The sequence below is a fragment of the Meles meles genome, chromosome 1, assembly GCF_922984935.1.
Source record: "Meles meles chromosome 1, mMelMel3.1 paternal haplotype, whole genome shotgun sequence".
Taxonomy (NCBI): Eukaryota; Metazoa; Chordata; class Mammalia; order Carnivora; family Mustelidae; genus Meles; species Meles meles.
Window position 1 is genome coordinate 9,896,587 of NC_060066.1, and position 15,562 is coordinate 9,912,148.

The 15,562-nt window shown below is 38.1% G+C and overlaps 1 protein-coding gene across 2 annotated transcripts in view; it reads right to left on the minus strand.

The window, feature by feature from the left end:
• Positions 1–15,562, minus strand: part of EFR3A (EFR3 homolog A) — a 124,325-nt gene that overhangs the window by 54,409 nt on the left and 54,354 nt on the right. For both annotated transcript variants that reach the window (XM_046007310.1, XM_046007319.1), the window contains 3 exons: positions 14,705–14,826; positions 5,374–5,523; positions 4,666–4,803 (listed from right to left, as the gene is read on the minus strand). In XM_046007310.1, coding sequence (XP_045863266.1) covers positions 4,666–4,803; positions 5,374–5,523; positions 14,705–14,826 — 410 coding nt within the window. The remainder of the gene's footprint in view (positions 1–4,665; positions 4,804–5,373; positions 5,524–14,704; positions 14,827–15,562) is intronic.

Consider the following 15,562-nt stretch of genomic DNA (forward strand, 5'->3'; position numbering starts at 1 on the left):
TGTCTAGGACAAGAAGCAACACATCACTCCTGCCACTGGAGGGGAAAAGCAAAGCAATGTTACAGGTTCAGTGTGCTTGTTACCTTTGTAAGAAGAGCTCCACTGCATTGGCGTCAGTAGCAGTCAGACTGCAATGGAACCAGGCAACAACTAGATACTATTTTTTCTAGTAGTTTAGTAGTAAGGGGAAAGGAAGAGGGAAGGAATTTCCAAATGCAGAACCAGTGATTGATTCTCAAATCGTTTTTCTCAGACAGCATGTATCAAAATCACCTTCGGCTTGGGTTAAAAACAGCAACAAGCAGATTTCAGGGCTCTCTACTGTGTCCCAGTCCCAAGAACCATGGGGCCAAAGATGTTACACATCCAGAAATTTTTAAGTACAATTAACTTCTGAAAACCACTACCCTGGAATTACATATACAATTTATTACCCTACTATCTCTGCAAAACAGGTAGGGAGTTTCAGTTTGAGCGGTCTCTGATACACAACAAGGAAGAAAAAGTAGAGCTATAAACTGGGTGAAATCTTTGAAAGCGAAAAAAAATGAATTTAACTCAATCACTTCTAAAACAAGAACTGGCACAAAATATATTCAGTTTGAACAAAAATAATTCCAATAATTAGAATTATTCTAATTCTACAGTATGGATGCTAGTGGGAGATCTATAAGCACAGTCAGGCTAAGAGGTCAGATGAAGCATAAAATTTTCATCCCTTAAGCGTCTGCCTTCAGCTCAGGTCATAATCCCAGGGTCCTGGGATCAAATCCCACATTGGGCTCCTTGCTCAGAGGAAAGCCTACTTCTCCCTCTGCCTGCCACTCCCCGTTCTTGTGTGCGGTCTCTCTCTTTCTCTCTGACAAATAAACAAAAATAAAATCTTAAAAAAATTTTTTTCACCTTACTATTCATCTCAGCACAAAAATAATTTCACTTAGATTTTGAGAAAAAAGAAAATGCCTTATTTTTATATGTGTAAAAATCATGGAGACACTGCATAATGACATGCAAAATTCTCAATCACTTCTAAAATGAAACATGTGACTTCAAAGAAACATCTGGTTCTTTAAGTTACTTCTAGAAAACCAAACAAACATCAAACGTACCAGTTCTCTCTGTTGAAAAACTTTAGGAAACACGAAGAGCTTTTATCTTTCATCACAGCTGTTGACATTCCACATTCGAATGTCTAATTTTGTCTCCAAATGTCAAATTTTAATTTCAACAGGATTTTATACATGTTGAGGAGTAACTTACATTTCTTATGAAATCTTCACAGGTTCAGAATCAATCAATGCAAAGAATTTCAAAGTTTAGAGCTATGGGCCGTAGCCTTTCATTTATTTGTAAAACAGGAGTGACAGTACCTTCCCTGTACAGGGTAACTGTAATGTGCAAAATAAATGAGATAAAGCTAGCAAAATACTAAGCACAGTTGTCTGACAATGTTCAACATCAACTTTAATCTCAATCTTTATCTCTTTTTCCCTGCTACTCTAACACCCCAAATTTTTGCCCAAGTATTCAACAAATACTGATGTTACATTTGCTCTAAAAAGTCAGACTAAATTTTCTAGGTTCAAAAAATTCAAAAAGGAACTGTGCTGAGTGACCACACCTTACTAAACTATATCTCTGACTACTAATGTATGGTACTTTAATCCTAATCTATTAAATTTCTCAAAAATGAAAATCTTGAGCTGAACATATTCTGGTTAAAAAAAATCAGAGCCATAATTTATAAAATATGAAATAGGCAATCCTAATCCTAATAATTTAAAAATAAATACCTTCAACTATGTAAAAGTTAAAAATCTCTGCATATAAAAATTGCCATGGGGCACCTGGATGGCTCAGTTGGTTAAGCATCCAACTCTTTTTTTTTTTTTTTAATATTTTATTTATTTGACAGAGAGAAATCACAACTAGGCAGAGAGGCAGGCAGAGAGAGAGGAGGAAGCAGGCTCCCTGTGGAGCAGAGAGCCCGATGTGGGGCTCGATCCCAGGTCCCTGGGATCATGACCTGAGCCAAAGGCAGAGGCTTTAACCCACTGAGCCACCCAGGCACCCCAAGCATCCAACTCTTAATCTCAGCTCAGGTCCTGATCTCAGGGTTGTGAGTTCAGGCCCAGCATGGAGCCTACTTAAGAAAAAACAAGAAAAATAAATAAATAAATAAATAAATAAATAAAAAGAAAAAACAAGAAAAGGAAGAAAGTAGAAAGAAAAGGCAAAACTATTTTACATAGAAAATATGTTATTAAAATCACATTTGCCTTCATGCTGGTAATTTTTTCTTTCAATGCTAAATTAACTTTAGAATATATAAAAAAGTATGCACTAAGAATAGTATTTTCAATGACATATTAAGTATTTTTTAAGTAAAAATAAAAAATGAAAAGTGTAGCATACTTTGCAAAATTAGTACCTCACAGAAGTCTTCCAGAAGTAAGAAGGATTCATCTCCTAACAAAAGCATTTTATTTCTAGTTAATGAATGACTACAAAAAGTAGCTCTTAAGTAGGAAAAATTGCCCTAGGAAATTACTTGCAAAAAATGCTTTAGTGCAACACTAAAGTAGGTTTTTTATTTCAACTATTATTTGATCTACTAAAGAAAATAAATGATTTAATAGAAATTTTGAATATCACATTTTTAATAAACCATCAATACAACAGGATACATTTTTCAGTATTTAAGAATAGTACATAAAGAAATAATGCTCCCCCCCCAAAAGAAAGAAAACTGCAGGTTTAAAGTAAAGTAAAACTTCCGAAAGTAAGTCATTTAGCACTAAAAGAAGCTGTAAAATTCCCTGAAGTTAAAATGTACCACTATTCTTCTACAAAGTTCAAAATCCAGTTTGCTGAAGAGGCAGAAAACTGAACTTTATTTACCTCCTCAACCATGGTACCAATTACTCCTGGTTCTTGTACCTTCTTGTCAGGAATTTTATTATAGTAACCTACTAACACACTGGCCCTGGCTCAAACCCATCCTCAAAGCTCATGTGATTAACTTTCTCAAAGGGCAGTTCTGGCCATTTCACACCTTTGAGCTAAGATCATCAATTCCTTACAAATTTAAATATAAAACTGTGAGATCTCTACAGTGTGGCTTGAACAACATTTCTCTCATCTTACACAAGCCAACCCCCTTTAATTCTGACACTCCAGCCAATGGCGTCAACTAATCTCTACTTCTCAGAGTCCACACTTCTTTGCCTCTGCTCATGCATCTCGACCAGCTAAAATCTACTTACCTAAGTATCAAAAAAGATATTCCAAAATATTCCAAATTTGACTTGAATTCTTTGTTTTAAACTGCTATAGCACTTTCGGCCTTTCCTCATAACCTACATATGACAATTATTTATGCATGTAAATTATCCATCAAAAGTTTGCTGAGGACTAGGACAGTTTTATCCATGTATATATTCTCCAAAATATCTAGTATCTTACTGAGAGAGCGCACTTAATATTTAATTAGCTCACTAAATACCTAACTTAACTAACACACGATCAAAATTTAAGTCCACTAAGTTCTACATAGTGAAAAGCATAGCGGTTCAGGCTACCCAACTCAAGTAGAGCTAATTCAGAAGGTTCTTTCTCTCAGGATCGCCCTCCAGATTTTTTAAGGCCTTATATAGAGTACCTCCTAGCTAATAGAGGAGTATTAAGATAAAAACTTGAAATCTGAGATATTAAATCAGTAGGCCTGGACACTGCATAATAAATCTACCTTTAGTTATATCTGATATAATTTTATTTCCTTACTAGCATTTCCATAAACCCATAGAGTCATTAAACAGTAGATCCCAATTTTTTTCAGGGGGGGCAGTGGAGGAAAATCATGGATCCCTTTGGAAACCTCATGATTCTCTGATTTTTAATATAATTTTGTGGCTTATAGACTCTTAATAACTAAAGCTCAAATCTGAGCCCAAACATTTTCTTAAGTAAAGAATTCTGGAATATTATACTACTTTTTATGTGTTATAAAGATGTTAGAGTAGGGAAAGGAAAAGGACAAGGCAAATGATTAGCAAAAACTAGCAAAAATGGCCAGAAATTACAGAAAATATTATACAGTAGATCTATCATGTGATGACTGAGTTAGAACACAAAAGCCTGTGGAGAAACTCAAAGTTCACAAATGTATTTTCCCTGAGGGAAGACCAGATGTACCAATGAGATATTCAATATTCCTGCTCTGACCAGTCAAAGATAAAAGGTGAAATTTAGAGATGTGAACGTGCACCAAGGCAGTCCATCCACAGAAGAAAGCCAAGAAACAGAAGCCAAGGACTGGGACGAAATGACCACAGAGGCTATTAAAATGAGACACATCACACTTGGACACTGTTTAATATCTTACTGTGCACACACATTTCAAGGTCTGGGAGTGGAAATTCATGATAAATGATGCACAGGGTATCAAGCACATGACTGTATTTCATTTTTAAGGGGAAAATGCTGATGCACTGGCTGAACAGTACTCAAACACAGGATGCCGGCCTCACTCCTATTCTCTTCCCACAATGCTACACTCCCCACTAACAACACACTCATGCCAGCAGAAAGCGTCCTCTGCAAGGAAATGAACACAGAATCAATACATCACAGTCACACATAACCAGGAAAATACCAAGTCCTTACGCAAAAACTGGTCTAACAGCATTGTTCATGTTCCCAAAAGTTGCTCGACCCAGCAGTTCTCTGAAACAGTTTTCGGCCAGCACAGCGGGATTCTCTTCTTTGTCAGTGGCAGGAGGGGAGGGAGGAGGACCTGTGCGACTGGTAAAAAAAGGGAAATGAAGAAAGCCACATGAAAGAACTCTAACACCAGTTTTAACAGCTAACAGAACAGACGTGACTCCACAGAAATGTTAAAATGTTTTCCTTTTCTCCCCAAATAACCTAAGAATAAGAAACAAACACAGTCTAACCTTTTGTTTAAAAAAGTGAATAGCAATTACGATCATTATTATTTTGGTTAGTTCTAACTGCCTAAGAACTAGCATCCTGGGACTCTAAAGAATAACAGATGTTCAGCTGTGATTTCTGTTTCTCACACTTGCAACTTTTAGTATTAATTCGAACAGCAATTTGGATGCTCAGCAACAAGCAGCAAGTGTAAATTTATTCGAAGAGAAATAAAACCTTAAATGTACGAGTAAGAATCTGTGGTCTACTAAGCCTAAAGATGAGTAATTTTTTCAGAAGGGGGACATATTTAAACTCATTCAAGTTTATAAGACTACTATTTATACAATACTAAGGACAAAATTTGCTTATCCTGGCAAGCAAGCACACAAACACATATATAAAAGTAACACACCCTCAACTAGTATCTTTATTCCATACCTGTCAGTCTCTTCTATCTTCTGCATGTTAAACAACAGGGATGGAACAATTTTATCCATATGCTGGGGTTCCCAAATGGTAGCCCGAAGTTCATCATTAACTGTTTTGCGAACCACTCCTTGAATACCCCTGATTCCAGCAATTCGGATTCTATAAAAAGAAAAAACTGAGTCATGAAAAAGGTTAAACAAGTCTACCTATTTAACTAAGAACATGGATGCCAAGTAAATATTGTTACCTCTAGTCAACAAAATGAAAATAACAAAAGTCTAAGAAATTAGTATCTCAAAAATCTAAGATAGAGATATGGTAGTTCTAAAAAAGATTTACTTTATGTGTTTGATTTTTAGTTTTTTAATATAATCACTACCCCCCAGACGCAGGGCTCAACCCCAAGATTAAGAGTCTCATGCTCTACTTACTGACTCAGCCAGGTACCCCAAGATTTACTCTGTATACCATCTTTTAAAAATCAGTATTTAAAGTTTAAAGGGACTGTAAAGTATAATAATATCAAGTTTATTTATTATTTTTTAATAAAAAAGAATTTAATCAAAAGCATTAGGTTCAGAAGGAACTCAAACACCTGGAAGCTAAAGACCACCTTGCTTAAGAATGCTTGGATCAACCAGGAGATCAAAGATGAACTTAAACAATTCATGGAAACCAATGAGAATGAAGACACCTCGGTCCAAAACCTATGGGATACAGCAAAGGCGGTTCTAAGGGGGAAATACATAGCCATCCAAGCCTCCCTCAAAAACATTGAAAAATCCAGACTACACCAGCTGTCTCTACACCTTAAAGAACTGGAGAATCAACAACAAATCAAACCAACTCCACATGCAAGAAGGGAAATAATCAAGATTAGAGCAGAGATCAATGAGGTAGAAACAAGATACAGTAGAACGTATCAATGAAACTAGAAGCTGGTTTTTTGAAAGAATCAATAAGATCGATAAACCATTGGCCACACTAATCCAAAAGAAAAGAGAGAAAGCCCAAATTAATAAAATTATGAATGAAAAGGGAGAGATCACAACTAACACCAAGGAAATAGAAACAATCATCAGAAATTATTACCAACAGTTATATGCCAATAAGCTAAGCAACCTAGATGAAATGGATGCATTCCTGGAAAGCTACAAACTCCCAAAACTGAACCAGGAAGAAACTGACAACCTGAATAGACCGATATCTAGTAATGAGATTGAAGCAGTGATCAAAAACCTCCCAAAAGGGGCGCCTGGGTGGCTCAGCGGGTTAAAGCCTCTGCCTTCAGCTCAGGTCATGATCCCAGGGTCCTGGGATCGAGCCCCGCATCGGGCTCTCTGCTTGGCTGGGAGCCTGCTTCCTCCTCTCTCTCTCTCTGCCTGCCTCTCTGCCTACTTGTAATCTCTATCTGTCAAATAAATAAATCTTCAAAAAATAAAAAAAAAAAATAAAAAAAAATAAAAACCTCCCAAAAAACAAGAGCCCAGGACCTGACGGATTCCCTGGGGAATTCTACCAAACTTTCAAAGAAGAAATAACACCAATTCTCCTGAAGCTGTTTCAAAAAACTGAAGCAGAAGGAAAACTTCCAGACTCTTTTTATGAAGCCAGCATTACCCTGATCCCCAAACCAGGCAAAGACCCTACCAAAAAGAAGAATTTCAGACCAATATCCCTGATGAATATGGATGCAAAGATTCTCAACAAGATCCTAGCAAACAGGATCCAGCAGCACATTAAAAAGATTATCCACCATGACCAGGTGGGATTCATCCCTGGGTTGCAAGGTTGGTTCAACAAATCAATCAGTGTGATAGAACAAATCAGTAAGAGAAGAGAGAAGAACCACATGGTCCTCTCAATTGATGCAGAAAAAGCATGTGACAAAATCCAGCATCCGTTCCTGATGAAAACGCTTCAAAGTATAGGGATAGAGGGAACATTCCTGAACTTCATTAAATCTATCTATGAAGAACCCACAGCAAATATCATCCTCAATGGGAAAAAGCTTGCAGCCTTCCCGTTGAGATCAGGAACACAAGGATGCCCACTCTCACCACTCTTGTTCAACATAGTATTAGAAGTTCTAGCAACGGCAATCAGACAACAAAGAGGAATAAAAGGTATCCAAATTGGCAAGGAAGAAGTCAAACTCTCTCTCTTTGCAGATGACATGATTCTTTATATGGAAAACCCCAAAGACTCCACCCCCAAACTACTAGAACTCATACAGCAATTCAGTAACGTGGCAGGATACAAAGTCAATGTACAGAAATCAGTGGCTTTCTTATACACTAACAATGAAAATACAGAAAGGGAAATTAGAGAATCGATTCCATTTACTATAGCACCAAGAACCATAAGATACCTGGGCATAAACCTAACCAAAGAAGTAAAGGACCTGTACTCGAGGAACTACAGAACACTCATGAAAGAAATTGAAGAAGACACAAAAAGATGGAAGACTGTTCCATGCTCTTGGATTGGAAGAATAAACATTGTTAAAATGTCTATACTGCCTAGAGCAATCTATACTTTTAATGCCATTCCGATCAAAATTCCACCGATATTTTTCAAAGAGCTGGAGCAAATAATCCTAAAATTTGTATGGAGTCAGAAAAGACCCTGAATTGCTAAGGAAATGTTGAAAAACAAAAACAAAACTGGCGGCATCACGTTACCCGATTTCAAGCTTTACTACAAAGCTGTGATCACCAAGACAGCGTGGTACTGGCATAAAAACAGACACATAGACCAGTGGAACAGAGTGGAGAGCCCAGATATGGACCCTCAACTCTATGGTCAAATAATCTTCGACAAAACAGGAAAAAATATTCAATGGGAAAAAGACAGTCTCTTAATAAATGGTGCTGGGAAAACTGGACAGCGATATGTAGACGAATGAAACTCGACCATTCTCTTACACCGTACACAAAGATAAACTCGAAATGGATAAAAGACCTCAACGTGAGACAGGAATCTATCAGAATCCTAGAGGAGAACATAGGCAGTAACCTCTTCGATATCAGCCACAGCAACTTCTTTCAAGATATGTCTCCAAAGGCCAAGGAAACAAAAGCAAAAATGAACTTTTGGGACTTCATCAAGATCAAAAGCTTCTGTACAGCAAAGGAAACAGTCAACAAAACAAAGAGGCAACCCACGGAATGGGAGAAGATATTTGCAAATGACAGTACAGACAAAAGGTTGATATCCAGGATCTATAAAGAACTTCTCAAACTCAACACACACAAAACAGATAATCATATAAAAAATGGGCAGAAGATATGAACAGACACTTCTCCAACGAAGACATACAAATGGCTATCAGACACATGAAAAAATGTTCATCATCACTAGCCATCAGGGAGATTCAAATTAAAACCACATTGAGATACCACCTCACACCAGTTAGAATGGCCAAAATTAGCAAGACAGGAAACAACGTGTGTTGGAGAGGATGTGGAGAAAGGGGAACCCTCTTACACTGTTGGTGGGAATGCAACTTGGTGCAGCCACTTTGGAGAACAGTGTGGAGATTCCTGAAGAAATTAAGACTAGAGCTTCCCTATGACCCTGCAATTGCACTGCTGGGTATTTACCCCAAAGATACAGATGTAGTGAAAAGAAGGGCCATTTGTACCCCAATGTTTATTGCAGCAATGGCTACAGTCGCTAAACTGTGGAAAGAACCAAGATGTCCTTCAATGGATGAATGGATAAGGAAGATGTGGTCCATATACACAATGGAGTATTATGCCTCCATCAGAAAGGACAAATACCCAACTTTTGTAGCAACATGGACGGGACTGGAAGAAATTATGCTGAGCGAAATAAGTCAAGCAGAGAGAGTCAAGTATCATATGGTCTCACTTATTTGTGGAGCATAACAAATAACATGGAGGACATGGGGAGATGGAGAGGAGAGGGAGTTGAGGGAAACTGGAAGGGTAGATGAACCATGAGAGACTATGGACTCTGAAAAACAACCAGAGGGTTATGAAGGGGTGGCGGGGGCAGGGGGGGGGGGGAGGGGGAGGTTGAGGAACCAGGTGGTGGGTAATAGGGAGGGCACGTACTGCATGGAGCCCTGGGTGTGATGCCAAAACAATGAACACTGTTATGCTGTAAATAAACAAATAAAAATAAATAAATTAATTAAAAAAAAAAAGCATTAGGTTTTCCTAAGGGGTGACAAGAATTTAAACTAGTACGAACTAGATTCTTTCCATTTCTTGCCTGGAAGTCTCAGAAGCTTAGTGAAAACAAGATCTCACTCTTCTTGAACTCCCTTCAGTGCTTTCTCAGACTTTTCACTGTTTGTCCCCAAGGACCTCTCCTCTCACTTCCCACAGTCCACAGAGAAGAAGACTAAGCTGGTTCCCATAAAGGTATTGTGACCAACGAGAACTATCACAATGGGAGTACAGACCTCAGCCATGTTTAAACATGCAGACCCATGTATACTAACACATGTATACATCATGTATATGTGTGACTGAAAATCCACACAAGGAGAGAATTCTCTTGCCCTATTTTCCCATCACAACCCACAACGCACAACTTCCTCAAGCTCTTCACTCCTCTTCACTCTTCCTTTTTTTTTTTTTTTTTTTAAAGTCTACAGGTTTAAGAATGAAAAGAAAAAAACAATAGAAAACAGCATATAAAAGCCGGGGAGGAAGATTCTCAAAAGCAGAGCTAACCTGGTCACTCATTTGCCCCCAGACAACTTCTTTCTGGCCCAATTTGATTGTTATTTACTTCCTTTTTTTGCTACTACCAAAATACTCACCAAGAGAGGTTTATTTAGCTCACCCAGCACAATCTTCTAAAAGTTACAGGTTTTGAAGAATGAAAGATATGGGGAAGGGGGTGACTGTGCTCATCCAAGAGGACATAACACAGGCATTTGGGAATGGCAGATGGAGAAAAGGATAACAGGATACTAAAGAGGTAAGAAAGTGAACAGGAAACAAAGACAGATGTTGCCTATTTCGAAGCTGTGTCTATACATGTCACTTTCTAAAACAAAGCCTTAAGAGACTCTTGTACAGCTATCACAAGCTGGCAAGACTAACATTACTATCACAGTGTCTGCTTTGTGTGCCTGCCATTACTCCCTGGGTGATGAGAGGACTACGCACAAGGTCACACAGAGCACAGGAACAAGACGCCACAAGGAGGATGGCTGATGCCTCATGACACAGCAGCCTAAATAGAGGGCAGCAGAGAGTGATGCCCTTGTTCAAAAGAAGGAGGATCTAGGGGCGCCTGGGTGGCTCAGTGGTTTAGGCCACTGCCTTCGGCTCAGGTCATGATCTCAGGGTCCTGGGATCGAGTCCCACATCGGGCTCTCTGCTCGGCAGGGAGCCTGCTTCCCTCTCACTCTCTCTGCCTGCCTCTCTGCCTACTTGTGATCTCTCGCTGTCAAATAAATAAATAAAATCTTTAAAAAAAAAAAAAAAAAAGGAGGAGGATCTAGAGCTACTACAGATAAACAGCTCGCATCCAATTCAGAGCTAGATCTGGCCTAACCAATATATGCTAGCCATGAAGGAATTTTGCCTAAAGCACACGAATGTTGTAAGGATCTAAATGAGTTAATGAGCTAATTCATCACAGTGCTTACCCAATAAAACATTAAACTGGCACACAATTACTCCGTAAGTGTTAGCTGCGCCTGCTATTGTTAATCATTATTATAACAATGATGACTGCTACCATAACTGGAGGTTGCTTAGGAAATTAGAGTTTAATAATTAAGATGATGATGTACAGGGCTCCTGGGTGGCTCAGTTTGCTGCCTTCAGCTTAGGTCATGATCCCGGAGTCCCAGGATCGAGTCCTGCATCAGGCTCCCACCTCCACAGGGAGTCCGCTTCTCCCTCTGACCTTCTCCCCTCTCATGCTCTCTCTCTCAAATAAATAAATAAAATCTTAAAAAAAAATTTTATAAAAATAAGATTATGATGTACGACTTTACAGGTAGGAACCATTTCTGCAAGGCAAATATGTTAAGAAAATCTTAAGTTTGCAGCACCACCATTTCCTAGTCCCCTAAATTCTATTTGATACAGTTTTGCTAAAAAAAAAAAAAAAAAAGGAGTGACAGATAACTCAGTTATACCTGAAGAAAACCAAAGGAACTTTTATTTAAAACAAAGCAGGGGAAAAAAAATCAAAAACTTGTATCTTAAAAGCTTTTTGACTTACTCATTTATTTCACTGATTCAAACAAAATGTCATTTTGCAACTTCAAATATATAATTCTGGAAAGACTCAGAATTAGAAAAAAGTACCATAAGGCCTTTCATTTGTATTTAGAAAATTTCAAGTTTCTTTTTATAAATATTAGTGAAAAATGTTGGATGAAAATACGTTCAAAAGACAAGATCTTTCACTAGGGGGCAGTACATACCTAAAAATAAGACAGATATCTTAAGTACTAATTTTGAACTTTTTTTTTTTTTTTTTTTAAAGATTTATTTATTTGAGACTGGGGTGGGGAAGGAGAGAATCCCCAAGCAGACTTCCCACTGAGCATGGAGCCCAATGCAGGGCTCAATCCCAAGACTCTGAGAACAGGATCTGAACTGAAATCAAGAGTCAGCCAATTAACCGAATGAGCCATCCAGACACCCCTAAATTTCATAAATAACTATGGATAGCACAAACACTTTTCACCTACACTGGTTTATATGTGAAACTCATGTCAATCAAAATTTGAGAAATATCTGTATATTTAGTAATTCTTACGATACTAAAGAAATACTACATTCAATATATTTGCCATATTTTTTTTTCCATTTTATTTATTTTTTCAGCGTAACAGTATTCATTCTTTTTGCACAACACCCAGTGCTCCATGCGAAACGTGCCCTCCCCATTACCCACCACCTGTTCCCCCAACCTCCCACCCCTGACCCTTCAAAACCCTCAGGTTGTTTTTCAGAGTCCATAGTCTCTTATGGTTCGCCTCCCCTCCCCAATGTCCATAGCCCGCTCCCCCTCTCCCAATCCCACCTCCCCCCAGCAACCCCCAGTTTGTTTTGTGAGATTAAGAGTCATTTATGGTTTGTCTCCCTCCCAATCCCATCTTGTTTCATTTATTCTTCTCCTATCCCCCTACCCCCCCATGTTGCTTCTCCATGTCCTCATATCAGGGAGATCATATGATAGTTGTCTTTCTCCGATTGACTATTTGCCATATTTTAAAAGAAAACAAAACTGTCAAAATCTTTAAAATCTATCCTTTTCCTTAGGTAATCTTTATACCTTTTTGCCCCATTAATAAGTTAATGTCAGCCTTTGAGAAGAGGGAAAAATTTTTTTATTTCTTTTTTTTTAAGATTCATTTGAGAGAGAGAGCATGTATGTGTGTGTGTGCAAGCTGGAAGAAGGGCAGACGGAGAGGAAGAACCTCAAGCAGACCCCTTGCTGAGCCACCCAGGCAGCCCAGAAGAGGGACAAATTTTATAAAAAAAATTTTTAAATGTACTTTAGGGAGGAAAAAAAAAGATTTTAATGGTAACTGGAAAAAAGAGGAAATTAGCAAGACAGTTACAGTTATCTCTACCTTTCTAAGGCTCTACACTCATAATAAAGAGTAACAGCATAATTCAAATTGGCCAATACTAAACTGAGGAAAAATTATACCTACGACATGTCAGACAATGTGCTTGTATCTGAAAACAACTAGTAAATCCCTTCTCAGCTTTCTTTCTCCATGTTAAAATAACTTTTTACATTTGTTTTGGTTTGTATAAACCAACATTGTAAGCTTGCACACTAAAAGCTAGTTATATTTCTGCACATCCCTCATTTTAAAAGAAAACTAAAAATTACAAACATGCTAAATCTTGACTTCAAACTGCCTACAATAACTCTCTGAATTCAGGTTAGTTTCTTTCTTTTCAGGTGTAGTATTATAAAGCTCAAACCAGTTTTTATTTACCAGATTCATTTTGATTTCAATTCCTAACTTTAAAGTTTCTCATTTCCACATAAATATCAACCTATAGACTGTGTCTGCGGTTTAAGTATTTGATTCCAGATTACTAACAAGTATCCAGAAGAAATGTTTAAAAACACCCAAATCAGTTGTTATGATAAACTCGGACTGACAATGATTCAGTAATATTCTTTTTTTTTTTCCATTTTATTTATTTTTTTCAGCGTAACAGTATTCATTCTTTTTGCACAACACCCAGTGCTCCATGCAAAACGTGCCCTCCCCATTACCCACCACCTGTTCCCCCAAACTCCCACCCCTGACCCTTCAAAACCCTCAGGTTGTTTTCCAGAGTCCATAGTCTCTTATGATTCGCCTCCCCTTCCAAATTTTTTTTTTTTTAATAAACATATAATGTATTTTTATCCCCAGGGGTACAGGTCTGTGAATCGCCAGGTTTACACACTTCACAGCACTCACCATAGCACTTACCCTCCCCAATGTCCATAGCCCCCTCCCCCTCTCCCAATCCCACCTCCCCCCAGCAACCCCCAGTTTGTTTTGTGAGATTAAGAGTCATTTATGGTTTGTCTCCCTCCCAATCCCATCTTGTTTCATTTATTCTTCTCCTATCCCCCTACCCCCCCATGTTGCTTCTCCATGTCCTCATATCAGGGAGATCATATGATAGTTGTCTTTCTCCGATTGACTTATTTCACTAAGCATGATACGCTCTAGTTCCATCCACGTCATCGCAAATGGCATGATTTCATTTCTTTTGATGGCTGCATAGTATTCCATTGTGTATATTTCATTCATTCAACTTATGGACGTATTCATTAAAAAAGTATTTACTGAGAGCCTACTATGTGCTTGGCACCATTCAAACTAGTGATACACCAGTCCTCAAAACAAGGACCCTGTCCTCTTGGGAGTTAATATTCCATAAAGGAACAAGAAACAGAGATGAGAAGAAGATAAAAGACTACACTGAGAAACCAGTCTCAGTTTGGGCTACTTCAGCCAATCCTTCTAACAGTGATAGAAAGTCATATTTCAAGTAAAAAAGTGTATATTTCCCCATTTCCTTTGGTAATTGTTATGTAATATACCATTTATGTCTTATGGTAATCAAAACACAGAACTCATTAATAAACTACTCTATGACTTTAAGTCACAGAGTAGGGGTGCCTGGGTGGCCCAGTCGGTTAAGCATCCAACTCTTGATCTCAGCACAGGTCTTGATCTCATCAGGGTCGTGAGTTTAAGCCCCATGTTGGGCTCCATGCTGGGTGCGGAGTCGTGAGTTTAAGCCCCATGTTGGGCTCCATGCTGGGTGCGGAGTCTACTGAATAATAAGTCATAGAGTAAAATAATACATACTCTGTTCGTATTTCTGGGTCACTATGACAGGAATGACACATGGCACTGAAGCGAGATACAAAAAAGTCGTAACGTCTGTGATAGGATGGTGTGTCTTCTTCAATATTTGCAAATTTGACAAACTAAAAAAAAAAAGCACACACACACACACAAAAAACCAAACAATATAAGCATGTTATCACCTTTTAGAACATTTGGAACACATTTACTTTCATCCATTATTTGTTACATTAACAAGAGCTATCCAAATAAGCAGTAAGCAAAACATACAAAAACCATAAACACTATATACATAAAAAAGAAATTTTTTAACAAACTTGAGAAAAATCAAGAATATAGCATTATAAATATTAACTTTAACACTTTAATCCAGTTTCTTTTGAGTGAGTGAGCCCACTCTCTAGAAGAAAAGGTCTTACTCTTAAAGCTCTTCTCCAGGGGCACCTGGGTGGCTCAGTTGTTAAGTGTCTGCCTTTGGCTCAGGTGGTGATCCCAGAGTCCTGGGATTGAGCCCCATATTGGGCTCCCCACTGAGCGGGGAGCCTGCCTCTCCCTCTCCACCTCCCCTGTGCTTGCGTTCCCTCTCTCGCTACCTCTCTGTGTCATAAATAAATAAAATCTTAAAGAATAAAATAAAATAAAATAAAATAAAAGCTCTTCTCCATTTCCTAGACACTGACTGTGCTTCAATGAAAACCTCACTTAGTCCCAAACCTGCAGAAAATTTTATTCCTTAGTCATGGGCTGTATCACAGATTTCACAAGAAGCAACAGAAAAAGCTAGAGACAGTGCTTTTGTTTTTTGTTTTTTGTTTTTTTTAAGATTTTATATTTAAATAATCTCTATACCCCAAGTGG